General features: G+C 34.2%; 1 protein-coding gene across 2 annotated transcripts in view; it reads left to right on the plus strand.

The window, feature by feature from the left end:
- LOC129809661 (tyrosine-protein phosphatase corkscrew) overlaps positions 1-21959 on the plus strand; it is a 37181-nt gene that overhangs the window by 2620 nt on the left and 12602 nt on the right. Inside the window, exons 1-2 of one of the 2 annotated variants that reach the window (XM_055859678.1) lie at positions 12022-12973; positions 19282-20053. In XM_055859678.1, the coding sequence (XP_055715653.1) occupies positions 12783-12973; positions 19282-20053 (963 nt within the window). In that variant the 5' untranslated portion in view covers positions 12022-12782. Of the gene's footprint in view, positions 1-12021; positions 12974-19281; positions 20054-21959 lie in introns of those variants that run through there. The other variant, XM_055859677.1, reaches the window with a different exon arrangement.

Genomic DNA, 21959 nt, shown 5'->3' on the forward strand with positions numbered 1-21959 from the left:
TGCGTTCCTGATTTATTTTACTATACAAAGTATTTTCATCAGGTTAAGTACAATGTAATATATTCTCAAAAACACAACAGGTTATGTTGCCCCAGAAGTTTAGAAAGGGTCAGAAAATGAGAAAATCTAATCCCTTATGGCCTCTCTATACACTAGACTAATTTATGTCCATATTGAAGCGAATTCCCTACGCTTGTGTAGGAAAATGGTTCAATGTGGACATAAATTTCTCTAGTGTGTAGAGGCAATAGAGGCCATTAGATACACTTACCACTTAAACAGAGAGACGGCTTAAGTCGTCTAAGAATTAAAAGACGTTATATTTTAACCTCAAAGACGCTTTATTATAACCATAAATTGCTCTGACAATGCCTCTCATATGGAATTGTTTAAAATAAAAGCAGCTTCAGAATCAAAGATTTGTTTTTCATAAAGAACTTTCTCTTTAAGTTTTGACAACCCTTAAAATTCTTTTTTATAAACATGAAATTGTGTTGAAATAGCTTTTGTGCGTATTTAGAGACTTTTTTCGGCGATAGTTAATTGAATGAACAAAGCTGTCGTACCTGTATTTCACGCAAGAGGCGATACGATGTCTGTATCGTAATTTGCAGCAAATGCAGATGCAAAACAAATGCAGATACGCATATGACAACGATTGATGCAACCGACGAAACAGTGGTTTAGAACACGGAGAGGTTTGAGAAAAACAGTCAAGGCAAGAACCTAAATAAAGAAATGTCGATAATGTATAGAAGCACTTGAGAACAGTAAAGTGTTAGATAGTTGTTCAGGAGATAGATTTCTCCTTGTCATGTTTTTTTTTTAGCATTTTGCTGTTCTCAAGTGCTTCTGCATTATCGACTTTTCTTCGTGTTGGTTCCCTATTTTATGGCTATTTTCTCCAGCCTTCGATATGCTCTACAAGCATCAAACAGTCGTGACAGAAACCAATACAAAGAAAAGTTTAGTAGAAACACTTCAGAACAGTAAAGTACTAAAATATTGTTTATGAAATATTTTTCTCCTTATGTTTTTTTAGGACTTTACTGTTCTCAAGTGCTTTTGCATTATCGACTGCTCTTTATGTTGGTTCCCTTTCTTGACTATTTTCTGCAGCCCACGCCATGTTCTAAAACTACCAAAAAAAGTCGTAACAGAAACCAATATAAAGAAAAGTTGAGTAGAAACACTTCAGAACAGTATAGTGCTACAAATTTGTAGCACTTTACTGTTCTCAAGTGCTTCTGCATTATCGACTTTTGTATGTAGATTCCTATCTCGATTGTTTTCCCCAGTTCTCGCTGTGTTCTAAAACCACCAAACAGTCGTGACAGAAACCAAAAGAAAGAAAAGCCGGTTGAGTAGAAACACTTGAGAACAGTAAAATGATAAAAAAAGATGTTTATTTTTCCTTGAAATAGCACCATAAGACATCTTTAATTCAAGAAATTTAATATTTTCATTGCAGTTTAGTTGTTATGAAATTTGTTGTGATTTAGCGGAAAGACTTGAAGAAATTTGATACTTTCAAATTGAAATTTATCGGAGAATGCAAATCAATTTTCAAAGGCCGATTTAAAGATTTAGAAATAAAATATTTAAAAGCTACATTCAGTGTTTATAAAAACCTGTAATTAAAGCGAATAATTAGCGATGAGCAATGAGTTTATCAAAGTAATTTTATGCACCTTGTTACTAAATTAAAAGCTCTGTTTTTCTCCCGTTTTGAAACCGGTTGAGCTTCATCTGTGATTTATTTGTAAAGCGCTTTTCCTTGTACAACAAACTTAACTGTTGCTATCTACCTACAATAGTTATATTTTTTTGAGACCTTCACACAAGTTTCAATGTTGCATATTTAATGCATAATTGTTTTATTTCAAAAATAGTCTCCCAACCCAAGTTGATGTTTAGTACTTTAACAATTGATTTGTATTTCCTTATATTAAAAATTTATTTTATTTTAATATGATACTAAAATTTATGCAAATTGCTTTATTAAGAGTGCTTTTAGTGATTTTTATTTTATATTTTTCTTAACTGTTTTTGAATTTTAAAGCGTGAAGAGAAAATTCAAGAAGATAATCACAGTTTTCTTGAAGAAAAAAAATTAGAAAAACTTTGATCGTAAAAAAGGCGCGTAATGCGAAAACTTTTTCAAGTAAGATTTTGTAGAAAAAAAAATCAAGTCATTATGTACACGGGAAAGACGTTAAATGATTCATCCAATATTTATGGAGGAAAATATGTCTTTGAGAAAACTCGTGGTAGTTTTTTTGTTTCATGCTCTCTGTGGATGAATGCCCTTGCAAATTGAAGTGGTATTTAATCTGCAATAAAAATAAAGTAACAACTATCCGTGATAAAAATCAATAAGTCAAACAGAGATCAATGTTTATTATAGAAGCTTTTTGATCGACTGCGATAGAAAGAGAAAAGAGCAGAAAAAACTCATTTTGCTCAATAAACTCTCAAATACACTCTTGCACATCGTCGCGTCGCTTGAATCAGCAATTGTTGTATTAGTTGCACTTTTGCATAGAAATTGGAATATTTGATAATTCAAGCCGCATCTCCCAATGATTTTAATTCCAAATGAATGGAAGAGGCTAAAAATGGGATGGGGGGAAAATTGATGAGGCGCGACATGGAGTTTCGCATAATGTGATGTTATATAGAAAAGTGTTTTTTATAAATTATTTTGAGGTGGAGTGGTAGAGAGATGAGTATAGAGGTTGTAATTTGCGTACACAACAGTCTGTTTTAAAACTTAAACTAGTCGCTACTAGAATTTAATTTGTGCTCCAACGTGACTGCGTGTGTTTCTATTCTTTTTCTTTTTTGTTAATTCTTACTTCTCGAACACCAGGCTTTTATTTAATATAATTTAATATTCGGTGGACACATTTTGTTCATTGTTTTTGAAGGACAAAAGAGTGCGAGTGAATCAGATTTTTTTTATTAGTATTATTGTGTGTGAGCTCCTCGTGTCCGGAAAAGAACAATTCGCGCAGTATAACATTTAAATTCATCAGGTGATAATTTCCTCAATGAACTCTCTGTGACGAAGGGTACAGAGCAGATTAACACTCTAGGCATATAACCCCAGACATTATCAATTAAATGGATAAACCATCATAAATTAGTACAGTTCATGAAAACAAAATATATTTCCTCCTCCCAATCTGCAAATATTGATTTCATCTCCTGGGTATTTGATCTTCTGTTTTATTTTTTTCTTACCTGACTGAAAGACACATCAGGTTATATAGTAAAATTTTCTTTCCAAGTCACGTCCCATTTGGAATAATTCTGGTGTTTTTCCTCACGATGAGTCTTCTCAAAGGAGTGTTAAATGCAAATTTTTTCATATTTTTATTGGCAAATTCTCACTATTGAAATCACGTTATGGAAAAAAGCAATTTTAACTGAGCACGGAGAATGAGAGGCGCAAGTGTGATAAAAATTCACAATCTTCCAACTCAAATTCATTTCACTGGAGCAGCGAATGAGGAAAAAAACAAGAGCCAGATGTGTGAAAAAATGCAAAAGATTTCTTAATCTCTTAAAAATTGGTTGTACATTTTTTGTTTCCATTTAGTCTTTCTATTCAAATTGGTGGTCCATGAAGCTTTGTGTTATTATCAATAAGGACGCATGAACTGGAATAACACTAGATGTAGGGGATGGTGAAGCACTTTCATACAGAATTTAAAAATTTTATTCATAAATTTGTTAAGAGACTCTTAGAAAAAGGTTTATCTACGTAATATTGCCCTACACAGTAAAATATTTTTGGCTGTTTTACCATGATTTTCATTGTAAATTTTACATTAAACATGTAATCGTGTGTACTAATACGCATTTGTGTAATTTGTACACATTTAGTCTGAAAACTGTGTAATTTGTACACCTTTTATTTGAAAACTGTAATTTTACACGAAATATGTAAGAAAATATACAAAACTGTGTAATCATTCCCAGTTGATTACACTTTACCATTAGGGTAAAGTGGTACAAGGTGGACCATGGTACAAGTTGGACAGGTTTTTTTCTTGATAAATTTAGTACTTCATTTTTATTTGAATATTTTTAATGCTTTAGTTTTATAATTTGGTTAAAATCCCTGTTCAACTTGTACTGGCGAATTGTCCAACTTGTAACACTATGTCCAACTTGTATCACTTTACCCTACATAAAATTTAAATTACACATTTTCAGATTACACGTTTTGTTGAATCACATAATTTGTGTAACTTTACAAGAATAATCGTGGTAAAAAAGCAAACCGATTATCCTTGTAAATTTTTTTAATGTGATCCATTTATTTAAGTTGATTCATAGCTCTATCGTATAGAATAGTAATTGTAAAATATTTTAAAAAGGAGCGGAAAAGCATCCCAGCTTTATGAAATACTCGAACACGTGACTTAGACGCTATACCTAAAAAAGTACATTTGCATCATTTACCGTTTACCGGTTCTCAACCAATTTGAACCGATTCACTTAAAAATCATTTCAAAAGATCGCCCATATTAGCTTAAGGGCAGAATCACATTGACAACAAAATGCTCGCCGTAGCCTCACCGTATTTCGTTAATTTACGCATTTTCATTGCAATTCTTGCAAATTCTCAATTACCGTATTACGTTATCTCATACTTGGTGGCACTAGGTGAAAATAATATAAGAAAATTGAAGAAATAAAACGAAAATTCCATAAACGGCGAGCAAAAAAACTGTAAGAGAAATTAATCGTACAATTTTTTTTTTCTCACCGTTTATTGAATTTTCGTTTTATTTCTTCAATTTTCTTGTATTATTTTCACCAATTGCCAACGAGTATGAGATAAGGTAATATCGTAATCGAGAATTTGCGTAAGAATTGCAATGAAAATGCGTAAATTAACGAAATACGTCGAGCATTTTACTGTCAATGTGATTCCGCCCTAAGAGTTAATACAATTGATTTTCTGATAAAAATTACGGTTATGAATTGGTTCATAACAGATCTCCGAAATATCAAGTGAAGGGTAATTTTTAGCACATTTTAGAACTTGAAAGTTCTCTGTTGTTGTTTTCTTTAAATTATTTGCTCAAGGAACATACTCCGAAGTTTTAAGTTTACCGTAGATGTGAGTAACTTTGCACCCCTGCTTTTCGCAAGCTTTTCTTTAATTCTAGCACTTAAGAAAGTTCTAAAGATCATCGTTAAATGCTAGAATTAATGAGACGCTTACGAAAAGTAGGGGTGCAAAGTCACCGTCTTAATGCAAAGTCACCCGAATCTCTGGTACTGAAATAGTTTACTTTAGTCGAAAATTATTGATTTTGACAATTCACAACAGCAATTTATGTTTTTTTTTAATGAAAAAAATTGTTCTCCGATCCTCAAACTCTTACAGAATCTCTAAAAAAAAATAGATTTTATCTTTGTTAATGGTTATACTTGATCAAAGTTGGAACTATTTGCTGATAAACACGACAGATAAAAATATCATTATTTTTAAAAAGGATAAAGAACAAGCCAGGCATTAAGAATTGAATAATAGGGCTTTTTATTTCCTAAATAGCTCTGACATCTCACAAAAGTAGTGTAATTTATCCAAATTTTTTTAGGGGTGTGGTGTATTTTTCATTATTGAAAAAACATCAAGTCATGCATTCAAAAAAATTGAAATTTAAATTTAAATTGTCGATGATGTTTTATTTAAGTGGGGTTATAGTATTCCCTTATTCATTATTTTAAATAAAAGATAACTGTTTTATTGGTTACAACTCCTAAAACGGGCGTGGCTTAAAATAATTCATAGACGGAGCGTACCAAATACCTAATTTGAACAAATTTATTGTATCCATAAGCTAACTGATATTGCTTTCCGCATTCGAATATCCTTGATGTTACCAGAAACAACTCTTTCGCGTCTTTAGGGATTCTGGGTAGGGTAAAATGGGGTAATTCGGAATCATGTCTATGATGAAATATTGAGATTTTTTCACTGATTCAAAAGATCAAAGAGATAAAGAAAAGTACGAAGAAGTAAAATACATTACAATGGAAAATACTTTTTCGTTGTTTATTCCCTTTGCCATCTAAAACTATTAGGAAATCTAAAAGTTCCAAATTAGACATGATTCCAATTACCTTTACCTAAAGGAAAATATGAATACTTGTGAACATCAATTTTTTGAACTGTTCAAAATCGATTAAAATCCGATTCTAATGCAGCTATTAAGATGCTCTAATTATGGATATCTTTTGCAGGACCTTGACTATTTCCTGAACTAAGATATTGTGAGCTTATTACAGTAGACTCTCTCTCAAATGGGCATTTGGGGCGAAATTTCATTCAGTTTATCGATAGATTTGGGCGTCAAAGCCTTTGTAAATTACACAAAAAGCGCTCAATTATAAAGGATCACGATAAAATAGGAAGAACTTCAGCGAATTTGAGCGAATTAGCTTCATAAATAAACGTGAAAATTGTCAACAAAATTTTTCGCCCGATTGAAAAAGAGCCGATTGAGCGAGAGTCTACTCTACTGTACAGTAAACTCTTTCAAATTCGGGTATTTGGGACCAAAATTTCACCCGAATTAGAGCGAAATTCGGGCGACAAACTTTTTGAAGTGCAACGATTTGTTATTCATCTGCCTGCACATATTGAGTTTACATACTCATATTTATTGTAAATTTCATGAAAATCTCTTAATAATGCAAAATCACATCAAAACTAAGACAAACCATGGCAAATTTGAGCATATTTGCTTCATTTGTTAATCGTAATCAAACTTGAAAAATTACAACAAACTTTTCTCAAATGTAACTGCTTCCCGAATTAAAAAGTATCCCGTTCTTAAAAGAACCGAATTTGCGAGAGTCTACTGTAATATGAACTTTACTGAACTTAATTTTAAAAAGAACTTGAGATTAACAATTCCACATCGTTTCCCACAGTCTTTTTCATTTACAAAAAGTCCTTATTCTTCTGTGGAATATGGTATTCCCGTATTAGGAAAGCAAGAAATACAAATTAACGATTTCTTAAGTCTGTTCATAAGCTTATCAATTAGTGAATAAATAATTGTGTGACCAATTAATCAAGCTAAATGAGGATTTAGAAAAAAAAATCTTGTCACAATTAATTGGTCCCAATTGCCATTTGGCCTAAACACAATGAAATTCGATAGTTCCTCAATAGATAAATGTCCATGTAAGTCACTCCTAATAATTTCGCATGCATAAAAGGCTCAAAATTAATATTGGTACTGTTGAGAGATTAATGGATAGAGTCGCAATAAATATGTAAAAAATAAAATAATAATAATGTGTGGGTGCTTAAGACAGAAGGAATATGGATGGACGACGCAAATAAATGATGGAAAAACTAACATAGTGATTAATTAGCAAAAAAAATCATATATTATGACGAGGTTGAGAGGGTGAAGATAATAAATGGGCTGAGATGAATTGAAAAGAGATCTTGAGGTGAGCTGGATGATGGTTTTAAAAATAGATTGTCATGTATAATATGAAGGAGTTTTTGTTTGTGTGATTCACGTGAATTTCTTGGATTTTTGTGATGAATTTTTGCATTTTAGCTCTTGAGAGAGAGAAATATCATATATTTGCTTCTTGCCATTTAAGTCCATGTTTTTTTAAAAAGCCACCTCCAGCTCCTCTCAACTTGCGTCTCGATGACTGACCCAATGAGATTGAGAGATTGTCTCACGATCTTTTTAAATGTTGTTTTCTCACTCGACGAGGTGTATATCTCTCCCTGGTGTGTTGTCTCTGGGAGACGCGATTGACAGTGAAATAATAATATAAATGCAAATTGCCTCTAACACAATCGATTCCACCTTGACGATTTATATTTCCACCAAATGGACTCTGCAAGAAAATTTTTTGAATTTGGAAGATACCAATTTGTGATGTCTGTGAAGATGTTCTAAAAGACAATGCTCTTCTTGGCAAAGTCCAAACATATTTTTTTTTGCAAATTCTCATTTAGAATTTGGGTCTCAAAGTCTGCCATCCTGAAAATCCGTGTGAGTATTCTAAAAGTTATTAAGCTTACAAGGTGTGTTTTGTGTGGTTTTCCTCTGGCTCAGGTGTATATATTTTAGGTGAATCCCACCACAATGATGATGAAAGAACGCGAACAGGTTTTTACTGAAGGAACGTAATTAAATTTTTTTTTCATAGTCTGAGTCGGTGAAAAAATCTCTTCTCACTCTCACACAATTTTCTGCAAACAATCAATATTGAATTTATGAATGTTGCGCTTATATGCTAATTTGTGTCTTCAAGTTCAGGGATGCTATATACAGTTCTTTTTTTAAAATTATTTTCCTCTTCTTTTTTTTTTGCCTTTTTTTAGCACTCTCACTCCACTGTGCGATCTCCCACCTTCCTTCTTTTGATTTTATTGTAAATTTCAGGCAATATTGTTTGAGTTCTTGATTGTCGCTCAATGGTTTCATGCTGGTCTGGAGCAATGAAGATTCTGAAGCAAAAAAATTGCACCAAACTCTCCTGGAGTGTAAATTGGAATGTTTCTCTTTTATTGCTCACATATTTTCGCAATATTTTTTTTCTCTGTAGAAAATATTTTCTTGAACTTGTTCAATTTTTAGAGTTAGCTTTAGGTTACACTGCTAGAAATGGAATACTACTAAAAATAAAAGGTTCACTATGAACTTATTGAAGAGTTGGATCATACATGATCTCCAGTAAGGTTCAAAATTAAACTTTCAGGGTTCAATATTAACCCCGGAAGGTTAATTTGAACCTTTGATCCAATTTTCTGAAAGGTTTACGGTAAACCTTTTATTATTTCTAATGAATGTATTTTAAGATGTAATATTCATCATATTGCGGGCATTCAGTGCTTGGACTTGATGTTACTTGGCAGCTTACTTGGCTCCTTGTTTGATGCTCATGTCCCTCATAGAAGAGTTTTGCTGAGGAATCCGAGAACGCCTTGGATAACTCCTTACATACTTAGGACCAGGGACATGACATTTACTATGTTTCCCATATGCTTCTATAGCGCACCGAAAAAACTTGTGAGTTTATTAGCTGTTTTCTGTCATTGTAGAATGAATTAGCAAAAAATACTAATACAAAATAAAAGCCAATTTAATAACGAAGAGGCAACCGAAAACCCTAAATTGGCAACCTACGTAGTTTTGAAGATATCTCGTGAAATGTGTACGAAAACGGAAAAAATTACACTAAAACCGATCGCATTTTTCAGAGCTAATGTCACCCCCCTGCTTAGGACAATACATTATTTATTATTAATCGTATCGAGATATATTTATTACAAAGGTAATCATTTTTACAATGTTCATATCCCGTGTTAGAAGAATCTGCTAGTCCGTTTGTAGACTCGTCCAGGAGCGCTTTCCTCGCATTGTGGATGCTTCTTCCATGCTCCCGGAGTTGTTAGGCGTAGGTGGTGCATTATATTACGTTATTAACATATGAAAATTTCCTAAATTAGACATTTAGATCTTTGCACCGGGCGGGATTCGAACTCACAACAGTAAGTCGAGCCGGGGAATCGATCCACCCAAGAGCCAACGGTCTTGCCTATTGCGCCACTGATTCTCAAGGACAATACATGATCGTGATAGGGCTTTCGAGATCTGGGGGACGTCTGGTCTGACCACTGATTGCACTGGTAAAAATAAAAGGATGAAATTGATCCTTTTGCAAAGGATGGATCAAATTCACATGTTCTATTACGATAAATGTGCATTGAGAATTTGAAATTTGATCCGTCCTTTGCAAAAGGATCAAATTTGGATCAATTTGATCCTTTTATTTTTACCAGTGTGTCCTACCTTTAAGTGGCATCCTAACAGAGTCAGAGACTCATTCGCGTTGCTAAATTGCGGTACTACCGGAGTCAGCTGGATCCTTCGCTTGATCCATCCCAATTATGGCGCAATATCATCCATCTTGGCCTAAAAGAGTCATCTCAGACTGTTTTCGCTGACTTAGATGAGTTCTGGAGCTCTTCTTCTATTAGAATTTAACTTTGTTAGTATCAGTCCTCAGATGGTATATTCTGCTATCATGAGGGTGAAGTCAACAGGGTGTTGACGACCTCTCTCTTGACTTCATACGGCTTCTGCTACCAATTGCTCTTCTTCTTGCCTCCTATCTTGCGTCTCGATCGCAAATCGTGAGATCAGTTGAGAGTTCGTCCTCTGCTCTTGCTCTTACTCATGAAGTTCCTCGGGGTTTCATATTGGAGCCAAATTTGTTCTCACTTCTTATAAATGATCCCCCACGTGTCCTTAGATATTGTGGATTATACGAAAGACCTACAGGTGGTCGATTGTTCCGAGGATGTATGCCATTCTCTTCATACCTTTGAGGCCATTAACGACGACCTTTCCAGAATTTCTCAGTGGGCTAACTGCAATGGTCTCGTTTTGAATCCTGCTAAGTCTCAAGAAGCGCTAATTGTACATACAAGATGGTGGAATCCCGATCCTCATACTCTATTTTTAGGGAATGAGATTATTGCTTTTGCTTCTAAGGTCAAAAACTTGGTTATCATCTTCAATGAAACCGTCACTTGGTCCGACCACGCAGCTGAGATTTGCAGAAAGGTTTTTCATACCTTGCATACCCTTAGACGACACCAAGTATTCACCCCACATCTTCTTCTTCTTGTCTCATCAAATACAGCACCCTGAGTATAGTGACAAAAAAATTTTTTCCTTGTTGAAACACCCTAGTGTACACTTTACCCTAATGCCAAATGCCTTGGCAATGAACCACTTCAACAAGAGAGGCTAGTACTGAAACGAGTTCGACATGAAGAGATCTTTCGATACAAGTATACATTCACTGCAACTGATCCAACCAAGGCTGGTCTGTCGCAATATGGAAGCGGCACTGCGTGTTCCGAATTGGCACACGGAAGCCGAGATATAGAGCTAGAAGATCGCCTTGGGGGTTATGATAGAGTGGAGGAATAGAGAGTGCATGGGCCTGAAGGGCCTGAACAAGTGGCCTGGATATCGGCGGTACCGATAAAGGTTTTAACCGACCTACACACAAAACTTAATCTCTTATCGCCTATAAAAGTTTCAGAGATACTGTCCCTATTTAGATCTGTACCACTGTTGATAATATGGGAATTCTAAGTTTATTTTCTAACAGTGTTCTTCGGATTAGTATACCTCTGAGATTGTATCAATTCCATCTCAAGCAACTCTTGCATGAAATCAAGCATACAATTTCAACTATACGTTTCTGTCTCTTGGGATGGATATTTTTTTTAATTGAAGCTTATACACTAATGGGCAATTTAAGCATGGCACATGATTTCAACGATGTTGACAAGGTTAAGCTCGTGGAGTGATTACTAAATGGGGCTTCTTATATATTTTATTTTTACCTCATTTGCACAGTTTTCTCACAGAGACTGCGAATATAATTTGTATTTTGTCTCTTGCTCATCAAGTATATTTTTTCTTAGGCAATATTTCAATATAATATGTATTAAATGGTATTATATCTCCTATATTATGTGACGCACAATTTGTATTGTGATCACATGAGGATCACCTGAAAAATTCCACGTGATCATTGTTGCTGGGATGTGTTTTGAAGAAGTTGAGCAAAAAAAGGGAAAATTCGTCTGTTTTTTTGAGGAAATAAAAACAGACAAATTTATGGATTTATAAAAAAAAATCCTCCCACTTAGCACTTAGTATTTTTACTAATTATAGCTACAAATTCACCTGCCCATCATCCGGTAATTTAGGCCTCAGTTGTTTTCTTACCTGTCTTGAGGTATTTGTCACCTGTGTTGACTCTTTGAAAAATTTGTAGGAATATTAAAAATTGGTGAGGTATTTATGTACAAAGAACAACTTTTCCATTTAGTTTGTTTTGCCATGGGAATGTATGGGTATTTTGCGAAGAAGTTGGGGTAAAAAAGCGCGTGTACCCAAGTGGGAGAGAGAGATGGAAGTATCTGGGGAGACAGAGTGAGGTGATACGATGTGTTATGGGTAAAATGACAAGATCACCTAATGAATTGAATCAGTTGCCGGACAGAAGTTTTTCAGTGATCAAGAGATCGTCGAAGTAGGTGCACTTTTTTTTCTCTCTCACCAGGAGATCATCTCTCCCATCAATTAGATTTGGATCAGAGTCCAAAGAGGATCTTTGAGGAGAATTTATTGTTTTATACAAAGTGTACAGTACAAGCCGATTCTAGTTTATCCTGGGAAAAAATATCAACAATTCATTAGAGATATTTTATAGTGATTGAAAAAGATAAAAAAAAGAGGAAGCACGCAGAAAAATTTGCTGGGAAAAAGAGAGTTGCGTGTGGACAACAAAAAAAACATAAATAATCCAAAGAACTATAAACGACAAAAGAAGTATTACAGGAAGGAAAAAACTGAGAGAGCGAGAAATCTATAAGAAATTCCAATAAAACCTATCATGTCTGGAGGATTTTTCTATGAGAACATCATTCTACATCTCATTGAAAACGAGAGTAAGAATTCCGAGACGAAGGACAAATCTAAACGACAGAGCAAATTTAAGAGATTTCTCAAGAAGATCGGACGTCTTATGCAGTAAATGATTATTATATCTCTCACAAGTTTTCATCTCTCCTCCCAAAGAAGTTTTCAGTTTGTTTGTGAATCAGTTGTTTAATTTTAAGTGCGTGATCTTGTGATCGTGGGTGTTTTACATATTTGTGGCTTATTTTGGAAGTTTTTTTCTTTGCTGGAATGTTCAAGAAGTACGTTTCAAAGTTATCTACTGCTCTTGGGGCAGTTCACTATTTGGCGGAAAAGAAGACCAATCAGTCTCATCAGGATTCTGATGTGCTAGATATCTCCTCGACATCGATCTTGCCTTTGCCAGAGATCATCCTGTCAACTGCAATTGCTGAACTCCGGAATACACTCTACTTCTATCCGTTAGTATTAATTTCTTTTACCCAATGATCGCTCTTGCAGACGCGCAATCGGTTAAGTGGTAGAGCGCTTGCTCTATAATGCTAGTGTCCTGGGTTCGACTCCGTTATCCCTAAAATTTTTTTGCATTAAAAGTGTTGGAATGGTATCCAATTCACTGGAGGTAATTCCACAGGGCTTGGGATATATCACCTCGTCCTTTAGCAAAAAAAAAATTAGTAGTTTGAAAATCTCACTTGCAAAAAGGTCTAGTGTCTCTATAAGATGTATACCGCCTTGTTATTAATGATCATCTGCAAATAGTGCAAATAAAAAGTCTAAAGGTATATCAATCCGTGTGAAAACCAAATAAAAACCACGATAATGGGATGAAAAAAATGCCGATCGCAGCCTCTGAAGTGCTTCGATCATTGCGAAATTGAATATTATAAAGTATATATAAACTTGAGGAACGCCATATGAAGTAACACCAAGTCTGATACTATGAGTGAATGGAAGTGTTTGTGAGAGAGAGAGAATGGTGATGATTGAAGAAAAAAAAACAACAATCTTTATTGAAGCAATCATTTTAAATACAGTATCCATCTCACTGACTATTTATCCAATAATCCTCATTAATTACTTTTCAAATGCATTAGATTTGTTTGACGTGTTTGTTGTATTTTTTTTCTATATCTCTTCTCTCACATTCTGTCTTGATGGAAATTTATGGAGCGACTTTGATGACAGGCCAATTAAATTATCCTTCACACTATTTTCCACTTTCTGTTTCGTGAATCATTCTTTGCAATTTAATTGTAATTACTATAACTTTTATTCTTCTTTTCAATTTATCTTTCACTTATGGTAATATTTTTCTTACATTATCCATCTGTTTTGTGTTACCCTTCAGTTCCTCCTCTCACACTTGATGATTTTTTTTCCTAAGAATTTGTCTCAGCTCTGAATGATGATTGAATTTGTGGGAGAAGTGATTTGAATACTAATAATGCAATCAATAAGTGATTTAAGAGTTAGGGATAGAACAGATTGTTCGTCAAGCGCTAATTGTGTCATCGGCAAAAAATGTTACACGCAAATTGAAAAAAATTCAACGCTAAGACGGCGGTGGCCACATAAACGCAAAGCATATAATTACTTGAAAAGGACTCGAGTGTAAGCACAATAAGTAAATAAATAAATAAATTAAAAAATTCTATATTTAGCAAAGACACATACCTAACAATAAGACAAATAAATCTTGCCAAAATTTTGTCAAAAGGATGTCGTTTTGACAAAACATTTTCTGACATTTTGTATGGGAAAACATCCTTTTGACAAACTTTTACGAAGATCAAGTTGGCCGCTGATTTGACAAAACTTTTCTATATTCTGTATGGAAGAACATCCTTTTGACAAACTTTTCTTATTATAATTAGACAAAATTTGTTTTCAAAGTAGATTAATAATTTTATTATTTTTTTGAGAGTTCCTAAAATTCTTTTTTATAATGCAAAATAGTGGGGTGTTTTTGATTTGAATAGAACCGGGGATTTGCAAAAATTACAAGAAATTTTAACAAGGTATTTTATGACTGTCTGGAGTGTGTCACGAACCTCTTTTTATTTGAAAGAGTCTTAGAAAAGATAACGAAATACCAGTAAAAAATAAATAATTTTCTTTCATTATTAGATAAAAAGAATAAGACACTCCAAAATAATGATTAACTTAATTTTTACTAAGCCTTAGACAGGAGAGGTAGGATGTTTTCTTGATGAAAATAACATATCTGAAGTGATTCTAGTAGTGCTTCGAATTTACTTAATGTATTTATAAAATCTCTTAAAGTTACACCTAATTGGGACAGTAAGAATTCTTTCTTACCCTTGATATTTTTCGCATTTTAGAACATTGGTCAAATTTTTCATATATTTTTTTTACATTATTTAGAACTTAGCATTTACTTTTAATATACAGACTTTACTAATTATCGCTTTGTTAATAAATATCGGGAAAGAAATGTTACAAAATAGGTGATATCATTTTTTTAAGGAGTTACGTAAAAAATAGAACTCTTGTTGTTCTATACCTCCTCTGGTGCTGTATCTCGGTTATGCGGTGTACGTCTCGGGTCATTATTTTCTTTTTTTTTAATATAGTCTAAAATGAGGTAATTTGGAACCATTTACAATTTGGGACTTTTGAGGTTTTCTTACTGTTTTAGATGAGCAAAGAGAAAACAAAGACCGGGAAATAGAAGAAAAAGACGATTAAGAAGTAAAGGAAGAGCTTTTCTTCCTTTTGCATAGCTAAAACAACGAGAAAATCTTAAATATCCCAAATTGTAAAAGGTTCCAAATTACCTCCTTTTACCTTATTTTGTGATAAATTTTGTTTATCCTTTTGTAACGAAATTTAATATCTTACAGCTCTTAGTGCACACTAATATTTCTTCTGGATTTTTTTTTTAAATCTGTTTCCTACTGATATTTACAGCTTTTAAATACTTCCATAGTTAAAGTATAAAATATTACTGTATTGCACGAAAATAGGGAAACCCGAACAATTATATTTTATTTCAGAGAATACAGAGAAAACATATGTTTTTTTTCTAAATTCAAATGCTGTCAACTAAATATTATCTTTTGTAAATTATTTACAAACTAAACAGAATTATTTTATTCATTCATTTTCAACCGCTTATCCCTATTGGGGTCGCGGGCCCATGACATCCAATCTAGCAGCCCACGCCTGTCGGTCCTCCGCCACTTCAGGAAGATGTTCGGGTTCGATCCCGAGGCGTTCCAAGGCAAGATTCTGAATTTGATTCAGCCACCTTGTCCTAGGTCTGCCTCGAGGCCGAGGTCTCCTCACAATGGCTTGCATAGCTTTTCTGGGGAATCTTTCTTCATTCATGCGTTGAACATGTCCATACCATCGAAGTTGTGATCTCTCAACCCGAAGAAGCAGCTCCTCGACTCTTAGTTCCTCACGCACGGCCACATTCCTCACTCGATCTCTACGAGTGATTCCCTTTACCGCTCGAAGGTACCTCATCTCGGCAGCTTGTACTCGCGATCTTACCCTTTCGGTCATTACCCAAATCTCATGACCATAGGTGAGAATAGGAATGAACACAGCTTTGAAAACCGATAATTTAGCCGATCGACTAAGCTCGACCTTCCTCAACACGCTTCTGCCAAGCTCCCTCATTACTGCAGAAGCCTGACCGATTCGCGACGAGAGTTCTGCCTCCATCCTACCATCACTCGTGAATAACACCCCGAGATACTTGAACTTCTCCACCTGTGTCAATGAGTCTCCACTAACATGTAGAGTGCATTTCACAGATTGTCGGGAAATCACCATTACCTCCGACTTTTTGTCGTTCACCTTCATACCTGTTTCGGCACAAACATTTACAAATCGGTCAAGTGTGCGCTGAAGCTCTTCTTCGGAAGATCCAAAAAGAACCAAATCATCTGCATAGAGGAGATGGCTCACCCTGAAATCCCCAATACGAATCGCATTCCGCCCCCGACTGCGTTCCATAATCTTGTCCATGTATATTATGAACAACAATGGTGATAGAACACACCCTTGACGCAGTCCAACACTCACTTGAAAACCTTCCGATTTGGATCCGTTTACACGAACACAGCTACTACAGTCTCTGTACAATGACTGAATGGCTCCTACCAATTCTTCATCCAGTCCGTACTCGTGCAGTACATCCCAAAGTTGTTCTCTCGGTACTCGGTCATATGCTTTTTCCAAATCTATGAAACAAGCATAGAGTGGAATTGCATACTCCCAAGCCTTTTCGACAATCATCCTCAGGGTAAAAAGCTGATCCGTGGTGCTTCTACCAGGTCTGAAACCGCATTGTTCCTCACCAAGTCTGGGTTCGACTATTTCTCGGCATCTTCTCTCAAGGATTTTGGCATACACTTTGCCGGGCAAACTCAGAAGGGAAATTCCCCTATAATTGGAATTTCCCTTCTGATTATTTTATTAAAAATATATTTCAGTTTTCATTAAACCAATTTGTTGAAAATTATGTCTTCATTAAATTATGCAAAATATAATAATTTGCATAATTTAGAGAAAATTTATTTTGTCTGAATAAAATTAGTTTTTTTGCACAAAAATTACAAAATATACGCTGAAGAGATTATCTTGTAAACAATCTTATGAAATTTTATAAAGTTGATTCATATGGAAATGTAACAAGAGCATTGGTTATCTCTATCGTCATAGGGATATTTACTTTAAAATTATTTCTCAATTTTGTTGAAATGGTAATCAAGATTTTCATATCATAGTACTTATTATAAAATAGAAATTAAACATCGGCGTTGAAAACCATTTCCGGCTGAAAAATCGAGATTTTTGATAATTAAACGCAAGATTTTGACAATATTTTCCAAAGATTTTACAAGACTTTTATTTAGCATTATTTTCAGAGATCAGCAATATTATTATTTATTTATTTTGATCATTATGGTAAAATATCTCTATTAATTCTTTTTGGACCAAATATTAATCCATGTTTGTTTATATCCTCGACACATCTTTTAGCTCGGTTTAATTTCATGTAATCGAAATTTACTTTTTTAAAAAGCAACGGACGCGAATTTTGTTTTCATGAAATTTTACCGATCTAAAAGTTGTGCCGGAGGCATTAATTCATACTTTAAGTTTAGTGGTCCTTCTTGCTGCTTAGAAATGAAATCGGGAACGGTATATTCAGTCTAAACATCGTTATTATCTGACCGAAAGGACCGAACACATTTTTTTATTAATTCAATTTCAGTTGCTTCAAATACTCAAGAAATCGAAATCAAAAAATTTCTACAAAAAAAATCTTTAATAATAACTGTAGGAAATTTGGCCAGTTTGCAATTTCGTCTACTTCTTTTGTTCCTTAAATTTTCATGAATATTTAGTTTTTGCATATTCTAGAGATGATACAATGCAAAAAAAACAGAAAATATTGCTTCGACAAACGAGATGAAGTGAAAAAGACTGGAAGAATTCCAGCAAGAAAATATAATAATTAAGGTGGACGAAATTTTACCCAAAGCTATGTCTATATTTTTATTCATTTTAAAATGTATTAAGAATGATTTTAGAGAAAACAAATACGATAAACTATATACTAGATTTCAAGTAACATCGCTTAAAAAGAAGTAATAAAAAAAATTGTATTACAAATATTGCATTTCAAACTTAAGACTTTGGCGTTTGCATACAACTAGGGTAAAGTGTATAATTTGAAATTAGTGTTACAAGTTGGACAATTCGCCGGTACAAGTTGGACATGGCTTTTTTCTTGATAAATACAGTACAAAATTTGTTTCTAAGCACAAGAAACCAAATTATAAAACTAAACCATTAAAAATATACAAATAAAAATGAAGTACTAAATTTATCAAGACGAAAAGCCCTGTCCAAATTGTACCATTGTCCAACTTGTACCACATTACCCTATGCCGAAATTTCGTACACTTACTCACCCTTGCTTAAGATATTTTGAAGGTACGGTAAATGAAGTTATGTTAGTATCTTGACTTGAGTGATATCGACATCTTGGGCAAACAAAACATCAATCTAATGCTCGTTCAAAGGCACAAAATCAGTGAACCACGATACCACCGCGTATTTGAATAGAAAACCCTCCCATCGATTATCGTGTTCATAATTCATTTAGCAATCAATTTTCCAGCATATTTATCACAAAAGTTCAAGAAATATATGTGTGTGTTATGTATAATGCTTTACAATAAATTACAAAATGATCACTTTGGCAGTAAGAGTGACGTGTGTAGAGAATTCCATCACTGTTGTGTGATATATAGAAAAATGGCTTAAGTGTCTCATTGAGTATTTTTCTTGAGATCATACAATGTAAAAATAAGAATAATTAGAGGCAGGTATATTGCGTAGTTTTTCTTGCGTCTTCCATCTGTGGTGATTTTTTTTTCTATGTCTCTTCCATCAAGTCGAACTAGTTTCCATTTAGAGAGATTGACAACAACCAAAGAGATTCTGTGAGAGAGAAATGTGCTTTTTAGCGCGAGATTTAGAAGCAAATGGATAAATTAAAAAAATTGAAGCGCGTAAAATACCTTTTTGAGCAAATGAGGGAGGAAAGGTGTGGGATAATGGTAATAAATGGTCATATGGTGCGGAAACAACCATCAAATTTAATGTTTTTTTTTTGTTGCAAAATGCGCGTCAATGAAAGCTCTTTTTTGAAGGTTTGTTTTGACTCTTTCGGGTGAATAATGTTGGGTGTTGCTTCTTTTTTTTTCCAATTGTGCTTCAGGTGGTTCCACGGGAATTTGTCGGGAAAGGAGGCGGAGAAGTTGATTTTGGAGCGTGGCAAAAATGGCTCATTTCTAGTCCGTGAATCTCAGAGTAAACCCGGTGACTTTGTCCTCTCTGTCCGGACAGACGACAAGGTGACCCACGTGATGATCCGGTGGCAAGATAAGAAGTACGATGTGGGTGGAGGAGAACAATTTTCCACCTTGTGTGAACTCATTGAGCACTACAAGAGGAATCCAATGGTAGAGACATGCGGGACAGTTGTTCATCTGAGGCAGCCATTTAATGCCACGAGGATAACAGCGGCAGGGATTAATGCACGCGTAGAGCAGTTGCAGAAGGAGAATGGGGGTCATTGCTATGGGAAGGGTGGATTTTGGGAGGAATTTGAATCTCTGCAGCAGCAGGAATGTCGACATTCATTCTCACGCAAAGAGGGTCAAAAGTTGGAGAATCGTGGTAAAAATCGCTACAAAAATATCCTCCCGTTTGATCATACGCGCGTGAAACTAAAGGATGTGGAATCGGGAGTTCCGGGAGCTGAATACATCAATGCCAACTACATCAGGCAGCCAACGGAGAGTGAGCAGGGAGACATCAATGCATCATCGGAGAATCTAAATGGTGGACAGGCTATGTGTGCATCGTGTCAGCAGAAAAACTGCCCCAATTGTCAGGCACTAAACAAGACGTGCGTTCAATGTGCCATGAAGAACGCCATCCTGCCCGCCCCATCCACCAACTGTACAAATTGCACCAAGAAGAATGAGGTGAGTCTACTTGAATTTAATTATTTCTTTTAGAAATCTTTTTTTTCAGCTTTATTGAAAAATATTAAAATGAGAAAATAGGGTAAATTAAGCTAATTCAAAACCTGCTCCAAATGGAAATTTTTCACTACTCCAAATGGAAACATCATTGTTTTCATGACAAATACAGTACTAAATTACTATATTTATTTATTTTATATACCACAGTTTCATTATTTAGTTAATTTTGCTCCAAATAAAGCGAAAATCCATTTATATTCACAAATTTTAATTTGTTAATTTCTCACAAAAAAATAATAGTGTACCTTTTCACCATCGAATTTTTCATCGATCGACCATGTTTTCCAATGAAAAACACAATAAAGTGACTGTTGTTTATTCGTTTTGTTTAACATTTAAGCCATATTTCTGGCTAATTTTAGTTAAATGAAGTGCTAATCTTTATTGTTAACGGTACGTGAAGTTTTCAATTGAAATAATAACCTATTTCGTGAAGAAAAAGGGTTTTTCTGAAGTGTCTGCAAATGCTTCAATAGGAAACCCCGGAAATATGATTTTTTGGAAAGATTTTCTTATTGTTTTAGATGGGAAAGGAGAAAAGACCAGGAATATGAACAAATCCTGCACTCAAGAGCAACTAAACAAGGTTTTGGAAGCCTTTCGTCGCAGTTTCACTTACACTGTTTGTCTCCAATTAGAAAATTTCCCTTGTCTCCATTTGGATTAATTCATTTCCAATAGAAGCATTTTACACTCGCGTTAGCATTCCGGAAATGTTAATTTTACCCTGAAGTATTGATCCGAAATCGGTGTAATTATTACTCTTTTTATGTGTATTAGGGGTTAAAGTTACCCTTTTCATGTTAATTTTACGCTTAAAAAAGGTGTAAAACTAACATTAAAAATTGTTGATATATTGTTACTCCTAAAAAGTGTTAAAGTTTTGAGGAAAAAAAGTTAATCGCACCCTCTTTTTTTCTCAGTGTATTTAAGAAGTTTTCAAATTATATCTAAAGAATTTTCACTAAACAGAATACATTCTAGAAGAGTCAATGAGCAAATTTATGTAATTCTCTTCAGAAAAAATATAAACTTAATGTGTTGAATCTTCTGTTAAAGCGTCTGGAAATGGTTTTGAATTAGGCCATTTACCCTAACTATATTTCGATTGCCAGAAACATTTTCTCCTTTCAGAGGGAGATCTCAGCCTAATTACCCAGACACTCTTATACGGGCTTCAGACCTAAAAGGCTTAGCCATATAGCTTACCTTCTCTAATTTCTTATCAATCAAGATATTATGGAAAAATATCACTTAAGATTGGATATTATGATCAAGTGATACATTAAGTTTTGAAAAATCAATAAAATTGGTTGCTATTTCTATTTTTTTCTATAACAAAAATGTAACGGACTTTTACGAGACTAGATGTCGACACTGAGAGAAATCCGAAAAAGTTAAAATAACATTCCAGAAATGTTAATTTTACCCTGCATTATTGATCCAAAATCGGTGTAAATATTACCCTTTTTAGGTGTATTGGGGGTTAAAGTTACCCTTTTCATGTTAATTTTACCCTTAAAAAGATGTAAAATTAACATTAAAAAATGTTGATATATTTTTACACCTAAAAAGTGTTAAAGTTATGAGGAAAAAAAGTTAATCGCATCCTCTTTTTTTTCTCAGTGGATATCGTTCACCGTTTGGCAGATTTTGGTACTAGCTTTAGCAATCAGACGGCCAAACTTAAAGCAGAACCTCAATAAAATAAATTAATACCCTTTTCATTGCCGATTGTGACCGATACATACGTTTAGGAAATTTCAAAGCCCTGAAAAGAGATCGACTTCGTCCAAATCGTTTGATAATTCATACCGTTTAGTCTTCAATCCTTAATTAGGGAAAC

This window comes from Phlebotomus papatasi, chromosome 1 (assembly GCF_024763615.1).
Source record: "Phlebotomus papatasi isolate M1 chromosome 1, Ppap_2.1, whole genome shotgun sequence".
Classification (NCBI taxonomy): Eukaryota; Metazoa; Arthropoda; class Insecta; order Diptera; family Psychodidae; genus Phlebotomus; species Phlebotomus papatasi.